Source organism: Alternaria atra (genome assembly GCF_907166805.1).
Source record: "Alternaria atra isolate CS162 genome assembly, contig: 21, whole genome shotgun sequence".
NCBI classification, from domain to species: domain Eukaryota; kingdom Fungi; phylum Ascomycota; class Dothideomycetes; order Pleosporales; family Pleosporaceae; genus Alternaria; species Alternaria atra.
This window is the reverse complement of record NW_025091319.1, coordinates 3,619,075-3,636,849: the sequence shown is the minus strand read 5'-3', so window position 1 is coordinate 3,636,849 and position 17,775 is coordinate 3,619,075. Positions and strand designations below refer to the sequence as shown.

Here is a 17,775-nt window from a genome sequence, read left to right as displayed (position 1 = left end):
AAATTCATTCGTCATTTTGTGCGACTTCCGAGATATCGTACCCGTTACGAGCTGTTTTTCCGGTTCCGTTTCCAAACCCGGTTATATCAAATTGCTCAGTATATCCTTCATCTTTTCCGTTATAGTCAGGATCGTCGCCGTAGAGGAATTGTATCTTTTTGGAGGTTGTGGTTGTATTCCAGCGCGTATAACCCTTGGTGCGTATTGGAGCACAGCTGTTTACAGTTCGATAGAGGAATCTTGAGGAAGCAGGCGAATTGATGCCTAGGTCATGGTGACTGTTTAGCAAACCAGAATCTAGACGGAGAGCTCCTACTAGCGAGTGGCATATTCGATCTTTGCCTGGAAACGGACAAGGGATACCTTTCGTGACCGCTACAGGAAGGGCGTTCTTGACGAAGGTTCAGCAACTTTCTACTGATACAGAATTCCTGTAACAAACTGATTCGTAGTTGGCACTTGATCTGACTCTACTGGCGAGATATGACTGATACGGACGGAGGTTCTGTCCCTCATTGATAAGGGAGGTGTTCAATGTAGCGCATTTGTCACCAATGACGAGAACTTCGCCACCCCTGGATGTAGCTACCCGAGAATTTGATGTACTAAGTCAGCGTATGCATCACATTTGGATTGTAAATCGAAAGTCTTACCCGCGAAGAGAACACTCCAGCAGTACTGAAAGCGCAAAAAGTTGCTGAACTTAGGACCAGTGGTAATGAGACAGATCTCAATAAGGCGAACGGCACCACTTTGCGCCAGGTCCAAGACATTCTTGACAGCCTCCACAATGCTGCCGTGCTGGTTTCGGAGTTGCGAAGTATCGCTTGCTGTTGGTGGTACACCGCACTCTGTGGTGCCTCCCGGCTCATGTTTTGATGAATGAGAAATGTAACGATAGCCCAGAAACATGTTCCAGTGAAAGCTACTTGTAGGAGTACGAAGTTGGTATATGTCTCACATGCAGTTCGTATAGAGACGCTCACTAACAAACAACGCGAGGAAAGCAATAAGCAAACCACCGTTTTGCAGCGTGGTCGTAAGTGTAAACCCGGCAACAGAGCCATGAGACCAATTCGTCCAAATTCCAAGGTAAACTGACTCGTATCCAGATGACATGGTAACGTTCTGAAGTGTTACATATGTTGAAAGTATATTAGGCTCGTTTAGGACTCTTTATGTGATGGGTATAGAAAACGATATTCCTCATAGTTGGATCCTGAGGCGTCTAATATACCCATGTAGAAGACACGCACAAGCAAGATCGTCTTGTTAGTAGATAAGAAAGCGTACTCTAGACCCCAAAAAAGAAAGAACCAAAAGCGGCCAGGCGCAGCATGGTGCCATATTTCAATGAACCTATCATGTTAATGCGCGAGGGCGGTAACGATAGATCTATGCATCTGGGTGGTGGGGGCGGGGAAGACTAAGAGATAGGTAAGTGAACGCACAAGGCTGGGTGGCGAAAAGGCTACGACTGCGCACATATCGAATAACGGTTCTACGTAATACAACATTCCACATGAGATGTGATTTTCCTAGGTGGAAGAAATCTTATCTGCCATAACAACAGTGCTTCAGTAGGAGTTTGGAGAACCTTTAAAGGCATGGTGGTATTGGAAGGTATCTACGAATTAGATCAGCTTTATGATGATGTAAAATGTGATACATGATCTTTCGAGCTACACTCCGACGACAAGACCAGTCAAGGAGTCGAATATGCACTAAAGGATGAATTTAACATTGCCCATGTATTAGCGGAACAGCAGTACGATACAAGGTGTTGGCATCACAGACCCGGCTTACTTCGATCGCGGACGGGCAGTACGATGCTGATATAATTAGATCCCACTAAGGTTGTGCGACAGGCGATCGCCAATCATATCATAGGTATTGCATCTACCAAGCCTGTACGCCATCTTTGTTGATGACCTTCCCGCTATCCTCGTCTCTCTTTCCTTCGATGACATCCTTGATAAAGATACCTCCAATACTAGCATCGCCTGCACCCCACTTTTTCATCATCTCCGGCCCGGTACCTCCCAGTCCCGTTGCCAAGAATCCGGGGCTGATCCCGAATACCTTGACGCCATCCACACCAAGAGTCTTTGCCCAGTGTAGCATCATCATGTTCATGGCAGTCTTGCTGGAACGATAGGCGGTTTGGGCCATAGACGGTGGCTTGGGCCAGCCTTTTGGTGGCGGCGCGGTCAGGAGCTTGGAGTCGAAACCGCCAGAGCAATTCTCCAAGGAGGACAGACCGGAGGTTACAAAGAGAAGTCTAGGGTTAAGAGATGAGATTAAGAGGGGCGCAAATACATGAGTCATCACTTGGGTAGAGGTTGTATTGAGAGAGTAAGCCTTGTCCCAAGCTGCACGGATGCCCTTGGGGCTAGGATCGTCGCGCATGATGCCGTCAAATGAACCACCTATCGTGAATCAGCCCACTGTATCGATGAGTAAAAGGGCAGCATCTACCTGCATTGTTGACCAGAGTATCGATTCGTCCATACTTGCTCTCGACTTCTTTGAATGCCTTCTCGATTGACACATCGTCTTCAATATCGATTTGGATTGGTACGATATCTGACATGGACTCTGAAATTTCGCCCTTGAGGCTGGCGATTGAGCCCTTCGCCTTTTCGAGAGATCGACTGCCCATCAGGATGGTGTGCGGTTGTGGCGAAGTATATAGAGCCTTGATGCTCTCATAACCGATGCCGGTATTACCACCGGTAATGAGAACAATTGTCGAGTCGGTCATTTCGGATAGGAGGTCTCAAGATTGGGCGGTAGACTTGTTTGAATAGCAAGGCGAGAAGAATGTCACTGTATCCTAATTGTTTGGTTGAAGAGGACCCCCCTCTTTGTACTAACCTTAGATCTCCACATGTGGATACCTGGCCCGCACTTAGAGAAAGCGCATCATCCGAAGTTAAACCTACCCGCATCGCCGACACCAATACTACATACCAACAAGTGGTCTACTCCAAGAGATCTCTAAACTCTAGCAGTATTTTTGTGTAATGGGAATGAGATTATTCGACAAGAGCAGTATATTTGTTGTGACCTACCTAGGTACCCCGCAGCCACCGAGGAGCGATGACGCCAATGCCGGACATAGTAAATCAGTTATGTAGCGACCTCCGACCGCGGATCTAGCCTACTATCAATTTTCCGCAAATCGTACTCTCACGACGATACCACAAATAGCGTTACATGTTCATCGACGACAAGCATCAGATATTACCTACATGCAAGAAAACATTGGATGGCATTGACTGCATGCTCTACATGGTCTATGATTATAGAATCTGACGTTTACAGGAGGTCCAAAATTACCACAGCTTTCGGGATAGTGTACATTGCAAGCTCTCGAAGAGCGTCCGGTTGAAGAACAGGAGATGTACTATGGCAACACACCGACGAAAGAGATTGAAAAGAAATTGCTGCTCATAACTCACATTTCTTATACCGGTTCATTCGTTCTAGTGATTTGCACCATTGTTGAAGTTGCTGATGAAAACGACAAGTACTGCGCAATATGCTGCACTAGCTCCGAAGAGTTCATGCCGCTTCGCCTTCGTGACAAGCGACATGGCCGCTGAGAACAGAAGGGTGAAGACTACCAAGATACCAACAGCATCAAAAGTAGAGTTGCGATCACCGATTGAAGTTAGCTGATACATAGCCACGACTGGCAAGACTAGCAAGACGAATATCATAAGCGTGATGATCAGTCCAACGAGCTTCTCGATGCGCGACTGTGAGTAGTAGAACATGCAGTTATCGCTCGTCTTTTCGCGAAGCTCCTTGGTTGCGAACATTTTCTACGCATGTCAGACATGTGAATATAATATTGATAGCCTTGGTTTACCTGAGTAAGAGGACAGTGCACTCTCCGAAGGCACGATTCGATGAAGCCGTCGAAACCCGACCATTCGCGGCCATGTCGAAGTGATACAAGGTCTTCTTTCCGCATTATAAACTCTTCTTCCGAGTCATTAGTCAATGGCTTCGTGTTGTAGAACCATGTCCGAAAGTTCCGATAATCACGCCTTGATGGACGTTGGAAGGCGTTGAGTTCGCGTGCTTTCGACAGTATCTCGTCTAATACCGCGTTAATTGTATGCTCTTAAGTATGTGTGCCAAAAAATACCGTAGTTCACGAGTTTGCATCTGATCTCGTTGATTATATGCGCACGCTTGCTTGCAGTTTTTGCTCTTTTGGCCTGTACAAGATCACCGCTTCGTGACCGCAATGGCTTCTCATTGCCATTCTTGGAATCAAGCATGTCCATATCGGTGAGACCTTTCTCCAGACAGCGGAGCTCGTCCTGCAGTTCCAAGATGACACGAGAGTGCAGGTAGTTGAATCCACGGTATATCGACCAGTTCGGCTCGCTGGATTGGAAGGCTGCTTGTCGAGGATAACCCTGTGGATAAGCCTCTACTGCTATGGTTTTAGCTGTTTGGACAATGGAACAAATGGAGCTCCACGTACAGGGTATTGTTTTGGTCCCCATAATCTCCTGTTCGATCTCTGCTGCCGTAGGCTTGGCGTTAGTAATGCCCTTACCCACCTGACATTGCGTCAAGTCATTTCGATTCGTCTCTCTTAGAGCCAAAGTTGTTGCTCGGCTATTTGCATCAATGCTTGCTCGGCTGGGGCTTTGTGGGCTTTGGACGATCCCTTTCTCCGCATCGGAAATATCAAAGCTGGGTGTGTTTGCTGGATGCATTGTGTGATTTGGACTCATGAAAATGGAATGGCAGAAAAGATGGAAGAACGTCGTCGCATGAATGCGAATAATTTGAGAAACCAAGGATGAGACCGGTTAAGCAGTTCGAGATGGGGAGATAAGCCGGTACTTTTGTAGTAAGACCAATATAGAAGGCTGAGAATGCCAAGAGGTCGCAACTTCGAGCTGTTACGGTCAATTTGCGAAACGTTACCCGATCAAAAACTCAAAACATAAGCAGAACCTTTGACCCCTCATTCATCACTTTCGAGATCGGTTCCTGGGAACAATTTGCCTTCTTTCCAGGGTAGATTGGTGACAGGATCCTCCAGCTCATACATCCAACGATTGGATACAAATTGAGAACGAGCCACATTGAAAGTTTTGAAATGCGTGTTCCCTGGCTCTTCAACCATCATCTTGACCGGATCTCCTTTCTCATATTGTGGCTTCCGCTGGCCAGAACTATTAGTCTAAACAGCAAGCTTGTATGAAAACAGCCCTCACTCACACCCGCAGGATCATCACTGGGCTGCACAGTTGACTTGTTCCGCTCGTTGTCGGAAAGGTCTTTCTGTACGAGGCAAAGCGCGACCGGTCAGTAGTAGGCTTATCCGCTGGTGGTGCGGGCGGGGTTCGTGTGATCTCACCTGGTCCGACATCGAGGAGATCTTACTAGCGGAGTTGTTATGATTAAACGAGCTTCTTCGTTGATTTGCTGCGACGCAAATGCCTGAGGCATCGAGGCGAACTGGCAGGCTCACTTGCGCCCTTTATCTGTTCAGGCTTGCATCATGCTTCAACCAAACTGTAACTCGGTTGGCCCCACAAACAGATGAGCCGTACCACGTTAGGATTTTAAGCCTCAACTCTGCCGATCGATCGAATGGATGACTTGGTGTACTATCGTAGTGGAGGGTCGGGTTTGCTTCTCATTGGGATGATTTTGTTTGTGGCGCCCTGTGCAGGACAAACGTCAGGGGCTAAGAACCAACCAAAAAGAAGGCAGCGGCTGCGCAAGCTACCAGGCAAACGGTCCTCTAGCATGACAATTACCTGCGACAGAAGAGCACCAAGATTGTGTAGCTACAACAGCATAGCCACATGGAGGACGATGGCTTTGGGATTGCACAGCCTGTCGTGACACTTCAAAAAGAGGGCCCGTCCTCTAATGGCCGCCTTACATACATCAGGTCGCACGGTTGCTGACCACATCGAACCAACAGAATCCACCTAACAGAATGGGGCAGCAAGGCGAACCGACAGCCTTTCGCAGTTCTTCGCCTGCAAAAGTCTCTCGCAAGAGCTCGCTCGTTATACCAGACGATGCTGCCGCCGCCCAAACCGCCAGAAAGGAAGAGGAAAACATGGAACGGAAACGAGACGCCGTGAGACAGGCCATCTTCCAAGAAGCCTCGGACGAGGCTTTGGAGATTCCCATCGGATACCTGAAAGTTGCGGTAAAAATTATTCGATGGGATGAAAGTATAGACGACTTTGAAGGTCACACTAAGGAGGTCAGTACATCGTTTTGTTTCATTTCGTGGCAGCAATCGTGTGCTTACCCTGATGTATAGATTGAGCGACTAGAATCGATATTCAAGAATAAGTTCGGCTATGAGTGCTCTGTACATGCCATCAATGATAGCAAACGTCCACAGCTCGACATTAACAAGGCGATACTGGATCATGTGCATAAGCATGACGATCCTCATAGTTTACTGATCATTTACTACACGGGTCATGGTTCCAGAGACAAGGAAGGGGGGTATCTAGAGCTATCAGCGTAAGTCATTCACCGCAGGTGTCAGTCGAGAGTCTAAGTCAATTAGGAAAGAGGACCCCTCACACGCTAGAGGACGACATATGGCGAAGGCAAGCTGGCGCAAAGCGGAAGTGCCGGTTTTGAACGAGATGGAAGGCGACGCCCTTGTCATATTGGATTGTTGCATGGCGAGTGCAGCAGCCGCCAAGTGCAGAAATGTTGGGTCACGGATCTACCAGTTGTTAGCAGCCTCAGCTGAGGAATCGTTCACGTCTGGTCCTGGGCCGAACTCTTTCACGACTGCACTCTGCAACTCTTTAGAAGAATTGCTAGCAGAGAAGGGTGGACCATTTTTGCTAACACAACTGTGCGAAAAGATCAACGAGAAACGAAAGAGGCAACCATGTCTAATATGGGACCGACTACGAAGCTACAAACGAACCGTGCAACTGGGACCTCTGCACCAGCACCAAACTCAGGAACGCAAGGCCGCTTTCCGGAAGGATGCACTGGAGAGAGCGTCGATCAACCTCCGACTATCGCTGAAAGTCGAAGATCTCGATAAAGACCAAATCAAACATATTGCACGGGAGATACCTCGCATCTGCCGCGAGGCCAAGGTCGACATTCGACGTATATATTGGGAAGGGATGACAAGTAAAAAGCGAGCTATGAGCAGTATCATAGACGCTGATAGCGACGACGCTTTCGAAGTCACGATAGATGATCGAAGTGAAGATGCGATCGGGGGCGCTCGTCCGATGGTGTTCGCAGCTGCTGTGCACAGTGTCAACAGAGCTTACAGAGTTCGAAATGCCTTCAGGAAGATACAGGACCATCGTCGGCCGGTTTATGTAAATGCAGATGGAGGCTTCCAGCTCCTCGCCAGAACATTAATGACAGGTTCTATGGCTGTGGCATTTGCATTGGTGGGTGCATTGATCTTCACCGAGACTAGGGAGAGATGCATCTTGTTCCTGGCTGGTGTAGCTATGGTGGTGGCGTATCAAATGCAGCAGCTTGAGCAAGACTTACAAGGCAATCGACGACGCCGTGGTTCCTGCTAATCAGAGGTAACAACGTGTGTATACCTAGATAGATGGGGAATGATTAGCGTCTGGGGGGTTTCGGTTGTGGAGTTGACTCGTTGCGTGCTGGACATTTCCTAGACCTTTCATCAGCAGCGTCATTGCAACACCCTCAAGCTTTGGATATAGGTATGAGCTTAATCATAGATATGAACGTCCATCCTTTGCCAGGAAGAACGTGCCCAGTTACGAACAAGGAGCTTTGGAACGAAGTGGACGCGACGCGTGACCTCGTGATAGAGGACTAGCCGCATTAGAATAGCTCCGCCGCTATCTCCGCATCACCGCGTCAACCCCAGCACCGGCAAGCCTCCAGGCTTCACCATATCATAGCTCCCACTACCATCTACATCCTCAGCAAACATGAAGTCAACCACACTATTGCTGCCTCTATATACGGCTGCCCTTGCTGCTGCGGTTTCGCATCCCAAGGACCCTCAAGTTGTCCTGCAAGAGCCGCAGGTTACTATCGCCGAGCCGGATGAGTATCTCATTGAGCTGTCGCCGGGCGAGACAAGATGGGTCACCGAAGATGAGAAGTGGGAACTACGCAAGGTATGGCGCAACTTTCAACATCGAGAACTGTCTGTGTGAGGCGTATCTTGAAGCCTGCCGCTGACATCGTCCAGCAAAACATCAACTTCTTCGATATCACGCACAACGCAGAGCTCGGCACGCTGAACCACCAGCTCAAAACCGAGAGCGTGAAGTTCCCTGAAAAGCCTATATACAATGAGACCATCGCCCCACTGCTCAAGAAATTGGAGAAGGACAACATGCGAGCGCATCTCGAGACCTTCACCTCATTCCACACCCGATATTACAAGTCGAAATACGGCGTAGAGAGCTCGGCATGGCTCCTCGGTCAAGTCAACAAGACAATCGCAGATGCAGGCGCTGTCAACGCTTCTGTGAAGGCGTTTCCCCACCCCTGGGGCCAGTCCTCTATCATCGCCACCATCCCTGGCAAGAGCGACAAGACGATCGTCATTGGTGCCCATCAAGACAGCATCAACCTCTTCTTCCCATCTCTCCTGGCCGCCCCGGGTGCCGATGATGACGGCAGCGGTACCGTGACCATCCTCGAAGCGCTGCGCGTACTTCTCAAGTCCGAAGAAATTCTCAAGGGCGAGGCAGACAACACAATTGAGTTTCACTGGTACTCTGCTGAAGAAGGAGGTCTTCTGGGATCGCAGGCCATTTTCCAGTCCTACGAGAAGGAGGCTCGCAAAGTCAAGGCTATGCTTCAGCAGGACATGACTGGTTACGTTCAGAAGACGCTCGACGCAGGCGAGCCAGAGTCTGTTGGTGTCATCACCGACTTTGTTGACCCTGGCCTTACCGAGTTCATCAAGCAGATCATCACCGTCTACTGTGGTATCCCGTATGTTCTCACAAAGTGTGGTTACGCCTGCTCGGATCATGCCAGCGCGTCCAAGGCCGGCTACCCATCAGCCTTTGTCATTGAGTCGGATTTCAAGTATAGCGACAACAAGATTCACACAACCGAGGACAAAATTGAGTACCTCAGCTTCGACCACATGCTTCAGCATGCGCGGATGACGCTTGCTCTGGCATATGAACTTGCTTTTGCTAAGTTCGAGTAGTGTCAGATGAGATGGAATAAGGATTGCTTTGCCTAGTCAACTTGAATAGTTCATTATCATTGCACGAACAGCCAACGATGTTATAGTCACGAATCAATTTTATGAACGATACTCAGGAAACATCGAACCCCATGAAAACACGTGGCGCACATGCATGCTTTTATCGCCGGATGCTATTGGATTCGTAGAGAAGAGCCACACACCAACACAATGCCCTGATGATAGCCGTATGTTCCCTCCATCGAGGCCGTATCCGCGTGGCTAGCCTACTTAGTCAAGAACGATTCTAGGTGAACATCACTGTGCGTGTTCCCTTCTCTCTTTTGATTTGGTTGAAATTATGCCTGAATCTTACACACTGCCAGCAAATCGCCGCCTTGCAGTATTACATTCTGCTTGAACAAGATGGTTGCGTGCAGGTGCCACCGAAATCGCCAGAAGGAAGATATCCGGCGCACACCAACATCTACAAGAGTATCATTTGACTGACATCTTCATGAGTGCAGAGGCTGATTTGCAGGCAGAGCCATGCAACAACAAGATGTCATCAACATCCGACTCGAAGACTTGCAACAACAACGGATGCGAGCGTTGGAACGAAAACTTGCTCTATACAATAGGTATGTTTGAGTAAACACTCGGCTTCGTTTCCAAACCCCGGAAGGCTACAAGACACTGGGACGCTCTCAAAAGAATCGCGGGAGCCAGCGTAGGATCTTACAGTCGAGTTTGGAACGTAGACTTCGCCGATAAGATGCAACGCCTATTACCACTTGAGCTATGCGCAATGGTCTATGAAGAGCTTTAGAGTGAGAGTAGCTACGGAATTGCTCCTCTCGGCAGATCATCCAACTACCTGCGCAAGTAGTTACTCGATTTATCTTCATTCCAGACCGGGGTGCTCAAATCATGTCCCAGATCTTATTAAGAATGTTCCCAGCAGAACTGGTTTTGGATGTTTGGTTCACGTTTTAGTACACCACATCACTCCAACTCAGCTCGCGATTCTATTTGGGCAGAGGATCACCAGTACGGTTAGCTGTTGGGCCAGGCTTTCTTTAAAAATGACATGTCCGCTAGTGTATGCACACACTTAAAAGCAAATATATGCTGATGCGATGCGATGCGATGCGATTCATGAGTAACAGTCCACCCATCTATATGCAGATGCAGATGCGAATGCGAGCAGTGAAAACTCGAGACCGCGGACACATGCGGATTACAAGCCCATGTACTATCCATTGTACATGAGTAAAGCAGACCAACTGAGGGACCAGCGAGAGCGCTAAAGATCTTGAGACAAGCTTGAGGCTAGGACAGACTAGACCAAGCCATAGAGCGGTCGAGGCAAAGTGTCACAGACCTGACTGCCATTGTTCCCAGCCTTGAGCTTCGCACCCTTCAAGCCAACATATGCTTCGCGCCTGGCTGGGTTACCGACAGTAACACTCCACGTCTTCAAGCCATAGTAGACACCGATGTGATGTACGAGCCAGCGTCCGAAGCTGCCTCCAACGTCTTCCTCGGGTGTCTCGAAAAGCATAAGCTCCTTCTTGATAGACTCGGCCTCTGTAGGCGAGCGGAGATCGTTCATCTGCCCATTCCTTCCAACGAAGACAATCTCGTCGTCCTCGCTGTCTGGATCAGCAGGTAAGCCATCTTGCTCTGCCTTGCGCTCCTTCTCCTCCCAGTCCGCGACGAACTTGCGTACCTCGCCCTCGAGGTCCATGAGCAGACCCTTGGCACCACGCGATCGCTTGAGCTTCTCGCGCAGCTCCTTGGGCACGACGCCGGGAGTTGTGGGCTTGTTGGCTACGGTCTTGGTCGCAGTCTTCTGGGCGACAGCAGCAGTCTTGCGTTCATTGGACTGGCGCTTGAGGCCTGCGTCCCAGAGAGGAGCGAGATAGTAGGGTACATTCTTGGCCGTATAGGTAGGGTGTACTTCCCAGTCCTTTGGCAGTGGAGGCTCGGCGTGAGGGTTGTTCAGGAGGCGGTCTGGCTAGAAATCAATCGACGCGTACTTTAAACGATGAATTATCCGCAGTGCAGGTGATGATCAGAGGGTCGTGTTGTAATGCGTAAAGCGTCTCCGAGAGAAGGGGGAGGGGCAACCGTCAACGTACCATTTTCCCACCTCTGCCTGCGCCTAGTCCCTTCCTTGCCTCTCAACAGAGCTTCACGCCTTTTCAAGCTATCGCGGCGTAGCGGTTCTTTGCGATGATAGTAACCGCCTTCCTTTGCAGCTGCTGAGGCACCTACGGGGTATGCAGCAGTGACAGGCGCATCGTGTTCATCGAGCGGGATCGCAAGCGTAACCGAGGTACCTTGAACCGCGTCTCCAGGGGCAGATATAGCCACAGAGCTGAGCGCAACAGTCGCCTGCTCGGTCCACGCTTCGATATCGATAGGTTGACGTGGGGCATTTGCCTGCTGCGGGCTTGAGGGAATATCGCCGACGGCCATTGTGGTGGCGATGATGGTACGAACTACGGGGAAGAGTAGTATAGATGGCGTTAAAGAGAGAGTGATGCTAGCAGGTTCAGAAAGCAAGATACCTGAATAGAAGGCAAGAGCACAGAAGTACTACCACAGATTAAGGATGTGTTCAGGGACAGATGGCGATAAAGGCCGCGGCGCGATAGGGAGTCATTAGGTCATGGTCGTAGTTCGCGTCATGCTCGCGAGCCAATCAATCAGCAAACGTGGGGCAAACTGCGCATCTCGAAGTGAGACAGCGAGAGTCACACGTCTGTGACTGTACGTGTAGTCATCAAAGTCTTCCTTTCAAGCCAGAGACGTTATCAAATATTTATTGACAGTCGTGGTTGCTTCATTTGCTGAATGAGCTGTGAAGCGCACGCAGGAGCTCTGCCACATGCTAATTGTCATCTTCACTCTTCCGGACGTCGCACAGCCTTGGACTTCACGATTGCCATGTTCCTACCTGCATTTCGACCATCGCTGTTGTTTCTACAACTAACATGGGCGGACCAACACAAAGGAAATCAGGACCAAACAAAACTATCTCTCGATTGCCCAGAACTTGTCGATGTCAACTGGAGTGGTAACATCATTGCACTCCGCAAACTCCTTCCAATCCAGCGTGGGCTGATGCCATTTGCGAGTCGATACCAACTGCTTCTTCCAGTGCGCGCTATTCCTGCTCACACGACGCCTGGTTCCAACAAGAAGCCAGTCCGTCTCTTTAAGATCTCCTCCTTTACCTTGTATCGATAATTGTAGACACTTCGTATACCACTCCGGTAACCCAGTAATCTCCACATCCTTGATGCCACGAAGTGATGAGAGGCTTTCGAGACCGAAAATGAACTTCTCCATGTTCATGGGAATACAGAGATGCGCGATATGGCCGGCAGTGTTCCTATAGATAGATTCAACTGTCATTTGTGAGACAAACTGAAAATCGACTTTCAGGTTGTCCAATAGAGGCTTCTGGTCGCTGTCATCTGCATGCTCTTTTAGGGTTTCGACAAGATACTCTAATCGTGACCGCTGACGCTTAACTGCCCAATGGCTATTGACATCAGAAATTACCTCGATATGGATGCTTCGTAGATTGCGTAGTAATGGGAGCCGATCGGGGTGGCCAAGAGGTCCGAAGACGAATGGACTCCGTAGTGACTTTGGCCACATGGTTTGTCCATGGACAGTGAATTTGTATGTATTCGATCCGTAAAGAACCGCTGAAGCACTTAATAAGGGTTGATGCGCGTCATATGAAGAACTTACATAGCGCTTCATTTGAGACGAATTTGTTCACTCGGAATAGCTGCGTCTCAACCGTGATATGGTTCCAGCGACGCACTGAGGTGTTCCTGTAGAAGTGATTACCTCCTACCTTAGAGGGGACGTCTTCACCGTTTCGAAACCCGTTGGTAGTCCAGTCAGGTTCGCCACTCTCCAACCAACCACAGTGTTCGAATGTGATCGCCATGTTTTGTGGGATCAAGAAAGAGTATACGTGGTATCGGAGTTCGGCTGGGAGATCTAGAAGGCGGAAGTCTGTCATAGGCGGTGGCGTTTGGAGGAGAGATTCAGAAGAAGGCGCGGTGTTGGGGCGTAGATGTACATGTGCAGGCTGCAGCCCCAAGACCAGGTTTACTACGCCGCAGACAAAGGTGCAGACGTGGACGAGAGCCCTGACATTACTGATGCAACGGAAAGTACAAGAGATTTTGTGGTGTTTCCAAAGGTAGTGGTCTACTCGACATCAAGAAAGCGGGAAAGGTACGGTGGCACACGAGCCAATTGGGTGGACTGTAGGAAGAACCTCGAGACCTAGGTGGACTGTAGGAAGAACCTCGAGACCTAGCTGGATTGTGACCACGAAGGGCATTCGTCTACAGAAAGGACAAAGTGGTCTGGACTGCCAGTGCCCGTATATGTACCGTCTATCATCTACTGGTATGAGGCGGGGCTCAGGCTCGAACGTGCAGACCACAGCTGATAGTCAGGCATCTATGCAGATACTGCGATACGAACGAGAGCTTTCAGGCAACTGGCTGTTCGTCTTGTCCATCCCTAGCCATCTCCTCTGCCAGCCATTCGGCCTCTTTCTGCATCTCGTCGTCACTCCGGGGCTTGCGGCTATCATTGTCGACAGCAGGGAAGCCTCCTTTCTTTTCGTCTCCAGCGAGATGTGCACTGGCTGCCCTCTCCTTGTCGGCAAGCTGCTTGCTCAGGTCCGCATCCTCGCTCTCCATCATACCGTATATAGCGTCGGTGCCACCCTTCTCTTCTAGATCGTCCTTCTTGCGAGGGATGATGTGTGCATGGACATGAGGCACGCTCTGACCAGCGTCTATGCCATCTTGTATGGCGATGTTCAGGGATGAGGCACTGAAGACTCGCTCCACCATGCGGGATACCCGCTGCACAGTCAAGAATAGGTCCTGCACTTCGGCGGAGGACAGGTCGTTGAAACGCGGCACGATACGGCGCGGTGATACCAAGACATGGCCAGGCAGGAGGGGCTTGAGGTTGACTATGGCAAAGGATAGGCGCGTTACGTGGAAGACCTACGTACACATAGTCAGCTTGACTTGTTTATTCTCGTGATTTGTGAAGTGCAACAGCGGCCGCATAGGTACAACGCACCTGGTTCGTAACCACAAAGGTGCCAAACTTGATGGCATCCTTTGTGAGCGGCATTCTCCCCGGTTCGTCGCCTCAAATCGTGTCTAACAGGCGTCGCAGGTACTGAGGCGCCAAGCAGTCTCACCGCAGGCGCAGACGCGGGCGGCGGCGCGCCGAAACCACACGGAACTTTCCTCGCCTTCTACTGCGTATGCACGCCATACCTCCTTCACCCCACTCTCTTTAGCGCCGACGCTACACCGGAAACTCGAGGCGACGACTTGAGGAGAGGAGAGGACCCCGTTCTCGGCCCAATCTCAGCACCTGTCACACGTCCGATGCGACGCGTGGTGAGGTGCTGCAAATCCATTCGCACAACCAGATCCAACACCGTGGGGAGACATGGTGGGGTTTGCCCGGTGCTTTTGACATGTCGCTCTCCTGCTGGCGCCATGACGCCGCCGACGCCCTCTGGCCTTTTACTCATCCACCGCCGGCCACCTATTACACTATAAATCTTACCTCCCCAACATAGCCTCTGCGTGACTCCAATGCACGCGGTTTGCTCTTATCAATACGCGTTACTGCTGTGGAGCACCTAGTGGACCCTTTACTCAGACCTTTTCTGATAGCACACCTCTGACTCCCAGCTTAGCTTACTTGAACAGCCGCAACTCCACCAACAAGACACGCCAAGAGGGTCTCATAACTGAGCTTGGCTGGAGTATTGGGTTTCGAGCCCGGACCGTCTTTCAAACAAATTGCCCTCCAGAACAAACACGATTCCGCCTCACCCGCCTTTGCACAGACAAGCCACAAACTACTATTAATTGACTTGGCACACTGCACTGCGGCGATCGTACATTGTGCACGACGAGACAGGAAGGATCCCCACAGTTCCACCACGCTCGCTTGTTTCTTAAGCGTAAGAACCAGCATCAGGGTTCGTTTACAGATTGCTTCGGTCCAAGTATAAGAGGGTCGGACCTCCGATATTCTGCGCTTCTGGACCCAAGTCGGATATACCATATTCCACAACCTTCCACCCCGATTACATAGCGCGACTACCACCACACACGCACCAGCCCACGTTCTCACTGTCCCCATCGAACCACGGTTTCCGTTGGTCGGTACCGCGCATCGCTTCTAGACGACTACATAAGGTCTCGCCACATCGCTTCTTAAAGTTCATAAGCATAAAATCCCCGATACCAACAACTATCAAACTTCCCGACTCGTCCCAACACCCACAACCTCTACGATGGATATTGCCACTACTTCCCGCGCCTACTTCGCCATGCCTTCTCCCACTCCAGAGGAGAAGATCTCCCTCCAGGCCAGCAACACAGTCTACACCTACCACTGCCTGTGCAACCACCTCTTACTTGCAACCACGACACCGCTCCCCTCTCTCCCCAAACGCCAACACACGCGCGATGCCGCACATATCATGCCGCTTCCGCCAGCACCCACTTCTGGTCGCAATAAGAACGCGCTGTCGCAGGATCACTACGGACTCCTCCTCTCGACCCGACAAGACCGCCAAGCCGAGATCATCACCAGCGACGAGGGCTTCGAGAAGCGATACCTACAACGCTGTGGACGATGCAATCTGGTTGTAGGCTACCAGTTGGACTGGCAACAATTCTCCGTCGATCGGTCCGGTAGGCGAGAGGATTACGTCTTCCTTCTCCCAGGCGGTTTCGTCAAGACGAGCGACATGATTATGGGAAAGGCGGCTACCGCGTCTGCATCCGCCTCAGCAGTCGGCGGCGCGGGCATGGGCACTGTCAGTGTCACCCAGGTCAAGGTGTAGGCGGGATCCGTCCGTTCTGCGTCGCCGTTTGAGTTCTGGGGCTCCCCGCCTTCCGTTGCTCACTCCACGGGGAAGCGTGCACAAGTTTCCTCAACAAGAATTTATGGAATCATGATTACGATTGCCCCCTTCCCTGACGATTTTTGGTTTCGGCGTTTATTGATTTCAGTTGCTTTTTTGGAGTTTGGACGTGCAGATCAGCGGGACGTTTTATTTCATTTTCATCATCATCATCATCATCATCATCACATCTAGATACCCCATTAGTGAACGCGCAAGGCTTCTCATGCTACAGGAGGAAAGAAGCCTACATCTTTACAGACAGACAGCGTCCCTTATGGATCCAAAAACAGAGTTGCATTCCCTGTTTACATCAAAATGTCACCTGAACATATGTGTGTTACTTGCGTGACTTCAGTCTTTGCTTATGACGATATTGTCGGTGCATCTTGATTCGCTGCTCCCGAGCTATCCGACTCCTATGCCCTGCTGCCCTAGTGTGCAGATATCAAAGAAGTGTATATGTATATCATGTTAAGACAATTCCAACGCCGACGTAATCTGCATGCAAAAAAACCGTGACCCGTTTCAGACATGCTCGCATAAAATCTCAATAGAGAAGAAGAAGATTGGGACGAAGAATCGCAAGAACCAACATTAGTTCTCCGCAATCGTCTTGACGAACTCTGCAATCAATAATTAGTCAAGAGTCCCTCCGCGCGCAATCAGGGATGTGGAAACTTACCCCTGTAGTCCACCTCGTTATTGCTCGCATCGATGGTGCTCTTGAACAGCTCATCCACCTCCTCCTCGCTCATCTTCTCGCCCAAGTTGGTCAGAATGTACTTGATCTGGCCCTTGCCGACAAAGCCGCTCCGGTCCTTGTCGAAGACTTGGAAGCCGCGGATGTATTCCTCGATATCAAAGGGTTCGCGGAAGCCGCCGGGGCGGTTGAGAATCTTGGAGAAGGTGTCGAAGTCGACTGTGAGTGAGTTGTTAGTTAGCCTTGACGTCCATAGGCAGCAGGTGCAAGACGCTTGGATGGCGGATGCGGGTATATGGGATGCGTACAGTCTGCGCCAACACCACGCTCCAGATCGGCAATCTCAGCCAGTGTAGGGTTCTGTCCACATGCGCGGAGAAGGTCGCCCAGTGCGCCGCGGTCGACACGGCCGTTGCCGCGCTTGTCAAAGAGCTGGAAAGCTTCGCGGTAGTTGGTGGAGGCCTGATTATTGTTATCCATGGCTGTTCTTTTCTCGTTTATCAAATCGCTAGTAGTGGGGTTGTTGTTGCGTTCGTTCGAGATGCCTGCTGCTGCTGCTGCTGCTGCTGCTGGTGGCAATGTGAAGGTGCAATGTTGACAGCACGTGTAACAGATTGAAGCACGCGCGCTGTTTTGTTGCAGCCAGTCGCCGCTGCCCATCGCCCGCACGCCAGGGCAGGGACGACCTGGCCGCGGCGGCCAACCAACGATTGCCCAGAAGCCACGAGCGATGCGGGGTCCAAGTTCCTGAAGAAGAAAAGACTTTACTTACCATTGTGTGTGAGGTGTAATCTGCGAGTTACTTGGAGACAAGAAATATATCCAGCAAGTCCAAAAACGGTGATATAGGCGGTGTGAGTGTTCAATCTGGTGTTGAAGGGGCTGTTAGATGTATCC

General features: G+C 50.4%; 10 protein-coding genes across 10 annotated transcripts; 3 read left to right on the top strand and 7 right to left on the bottom strand.

Moving 5' to 3' along the window:
* Nucleotides 1-1,899: 1,899 nt before the first annotated feature.
* Nucleotides 1,900-2,764, bottom strand: ALTATR162_LOCUS1631 (uncharacterized protein; the record flags this gene model as incomplete). Its single annotated transcript, XM_043309229.1, has 3 exons — nt 1,900-2,281; nt 2,332-2,429; nt 2,483-2,764. The coding sequence occupies 3 exons, from the start codon at nt 2,762-2,764 to the stop codon at nt 1,900-1,902; spliced, it is 762 nt and encodes a 253-aa protein (XP_043165164.1).
* Nucleotides 2,765-3,488: 724 nt separating this feature from the next.
* On the bottom strand, nt 3,489-4,742 carry ALTATR162_LOCUS1630 (uncharacterized protein; the record flags this gene model as incomplete). Its single annotated transcript, XM_043309228.1, has 4 exons — nt 3,489-3,830; nt 3,878-4,110; nt 4,160-4,453; nt 4,505-4,742. 4 exons carry the CDS (start codon nt 4,740-4,742, stop codon nt 3,489-3,491), a joined length of 1,107 nt encoding a protein of 368 aa, XP_043165163.1.
* Nucleotides 4,743-4,996: 254 nt separating this feature from the next.
* Nucleotides 4,997-5,404, bottom strand: ALTATR162_LOCUS1629 (uncharacterized protein; the record flags this gene model as incomplete). The annotated part of the gene is made up of 3 exons (XM_043309227.1): nt 4,997-5,197; nt 5,254-5,316; nt 5,393-5,404. 3 exons carry the CDS (start codon nt 5,402-5,404, stop codon nt 4,997-4,999), a joined length of 276 nt encoding a protein of 91 aa, XP_043165162.1.
* A 579-nt stretch (nt 5,405-5,983) lies between these two features.
* On the top strand, nt 5,984-7,574 carry ALTATR162_LOCUS1628 (uncharacterized protein; the record flags this gene model as incomplete). Its single annotated transcript, XM_043309226.1, has 3 exons — nt 5,984-6,259; nt 6,320-6,528; nt 6,575-7,574. The coding sequence occupies 3 exons, from the start codon at nt 5,984-5,986 to the stop codon at nt 7,572-7,574; spliced, it is 1,485 nt and encodes a 494-aa protein (XP_043165161.1).
* A 384-nt stretch (nt 7,575-7,958) lies between these two features.
* Nucleotides 7,959-9,202, top strand: ALTATR162_LOCUS1627 (uncharacterized protein; the record flags this gene model as incomplete). The annotated part of the gene is made up of 2 exons (XM_043309225.1): nt 7,959-8,150; nt 8,225-9,202. 2 exons carry the CDS (start codon nt 7,959-7,961, stop codon nt 9,200-9,202), a joined length of 1,170 nt encoding a protein of 389 aa, XP_043165160.1.
* A 1,321-nt stretch (nt 9,203-10,523) lies between these two features.
* Nucleotides 10,524-11,665, bottom strand: ALTATR162_LOCUS1626 (uncharacterized protein; the record flags this gene model as incomplete). Its single annotated transcript, XM_043309224.1, has 2 exons — nt 10,524-11,197; nt 11,326-11,665. The coding sequence occupies 2 exons, from the start codon at nt 11,663-11,665 to the stop codon at nt 10,524-10,526; spliced, it is 1,014 nt and encodes a 337-aa protein (XP_043165159.1).
* Nucleotides 11,666-12,223: 558 nt separating this feature from the next.
* Nucleotides 12,224-13,232, bottom strand: ALTATR162_LOCUS1625 (uncharacterized protein; the record flags this gene model as incomplete). Its single annotated transcript, XM_043309223.1, has 2 exons — nt 12,224-12,906; nt 12,953-13,232. 2 exons carry the CDS (start codon nt 13,230-13,232, stop codon nt 12,224-12,226), a joined length of 963 nt encoding a protein of 320 aa, XP_043165158.1.
* A 481-nt stretch (nt 13,233-13,713) lies between these two features.
* On the bottom strand, nt 13,714-14,374 carry ALTATR162_LOCUS1624 (uncharacterized protein; the record flags this gene model as incomplete). The annotated part of the gene is made up of 2 exons (XM_043309222.1): nt 13,714-14,241; nt 14,321-14,374. The coding sequence occupies 2 exons, from the start codon at nt 14,372-14,374 to the stop codon at nt 13,714-13,716; spliced, it is 582 nt and encodes a 193-aa protein (XP_043165157.1).
* A 1,186-nt stretch (nt 14,375-15,560) lies between these two features.
* ALTATR162_LOCUS1623 (uncharacterized protein) lies at nt 15,561-16,115 on the top strand (the record flags this gene model as incomplete). The annotated part of the gene is made up of 1 exon (XM_043309221.1): nt 15,561-16,115. One exon carries the CDS (start codon nt 15,561-15,563, stop codon nt 16,113-16,115), a length of 555 nt encoding a protein of 184 aa, XP_043165156.1.
* A 657-nt stretch (nt 16,116-16,772) lies between these two features.
* On the bottom strand, nt 16,773-17,358 carry ALTATR162_LOCUS1622 (uncharacterized protein; the record flags this gene model as incomplete). Its single annotated transcript, XM_043309220.1, has 3 exons — nt 16,773-16,801; nt 16,861-17,097; nt 17,187-17,358. The coding sequence occupies 3 exons, from the start codon at nt 17,356-17,358 to the stop codon at nt 16,773-16,775; spliced, it is 438 nt and encodes a 145-aa protein (XP_043165155.1).
* Between the last annotated feature and the right edge of the window lie 417 nt (nt 17,359-17,775).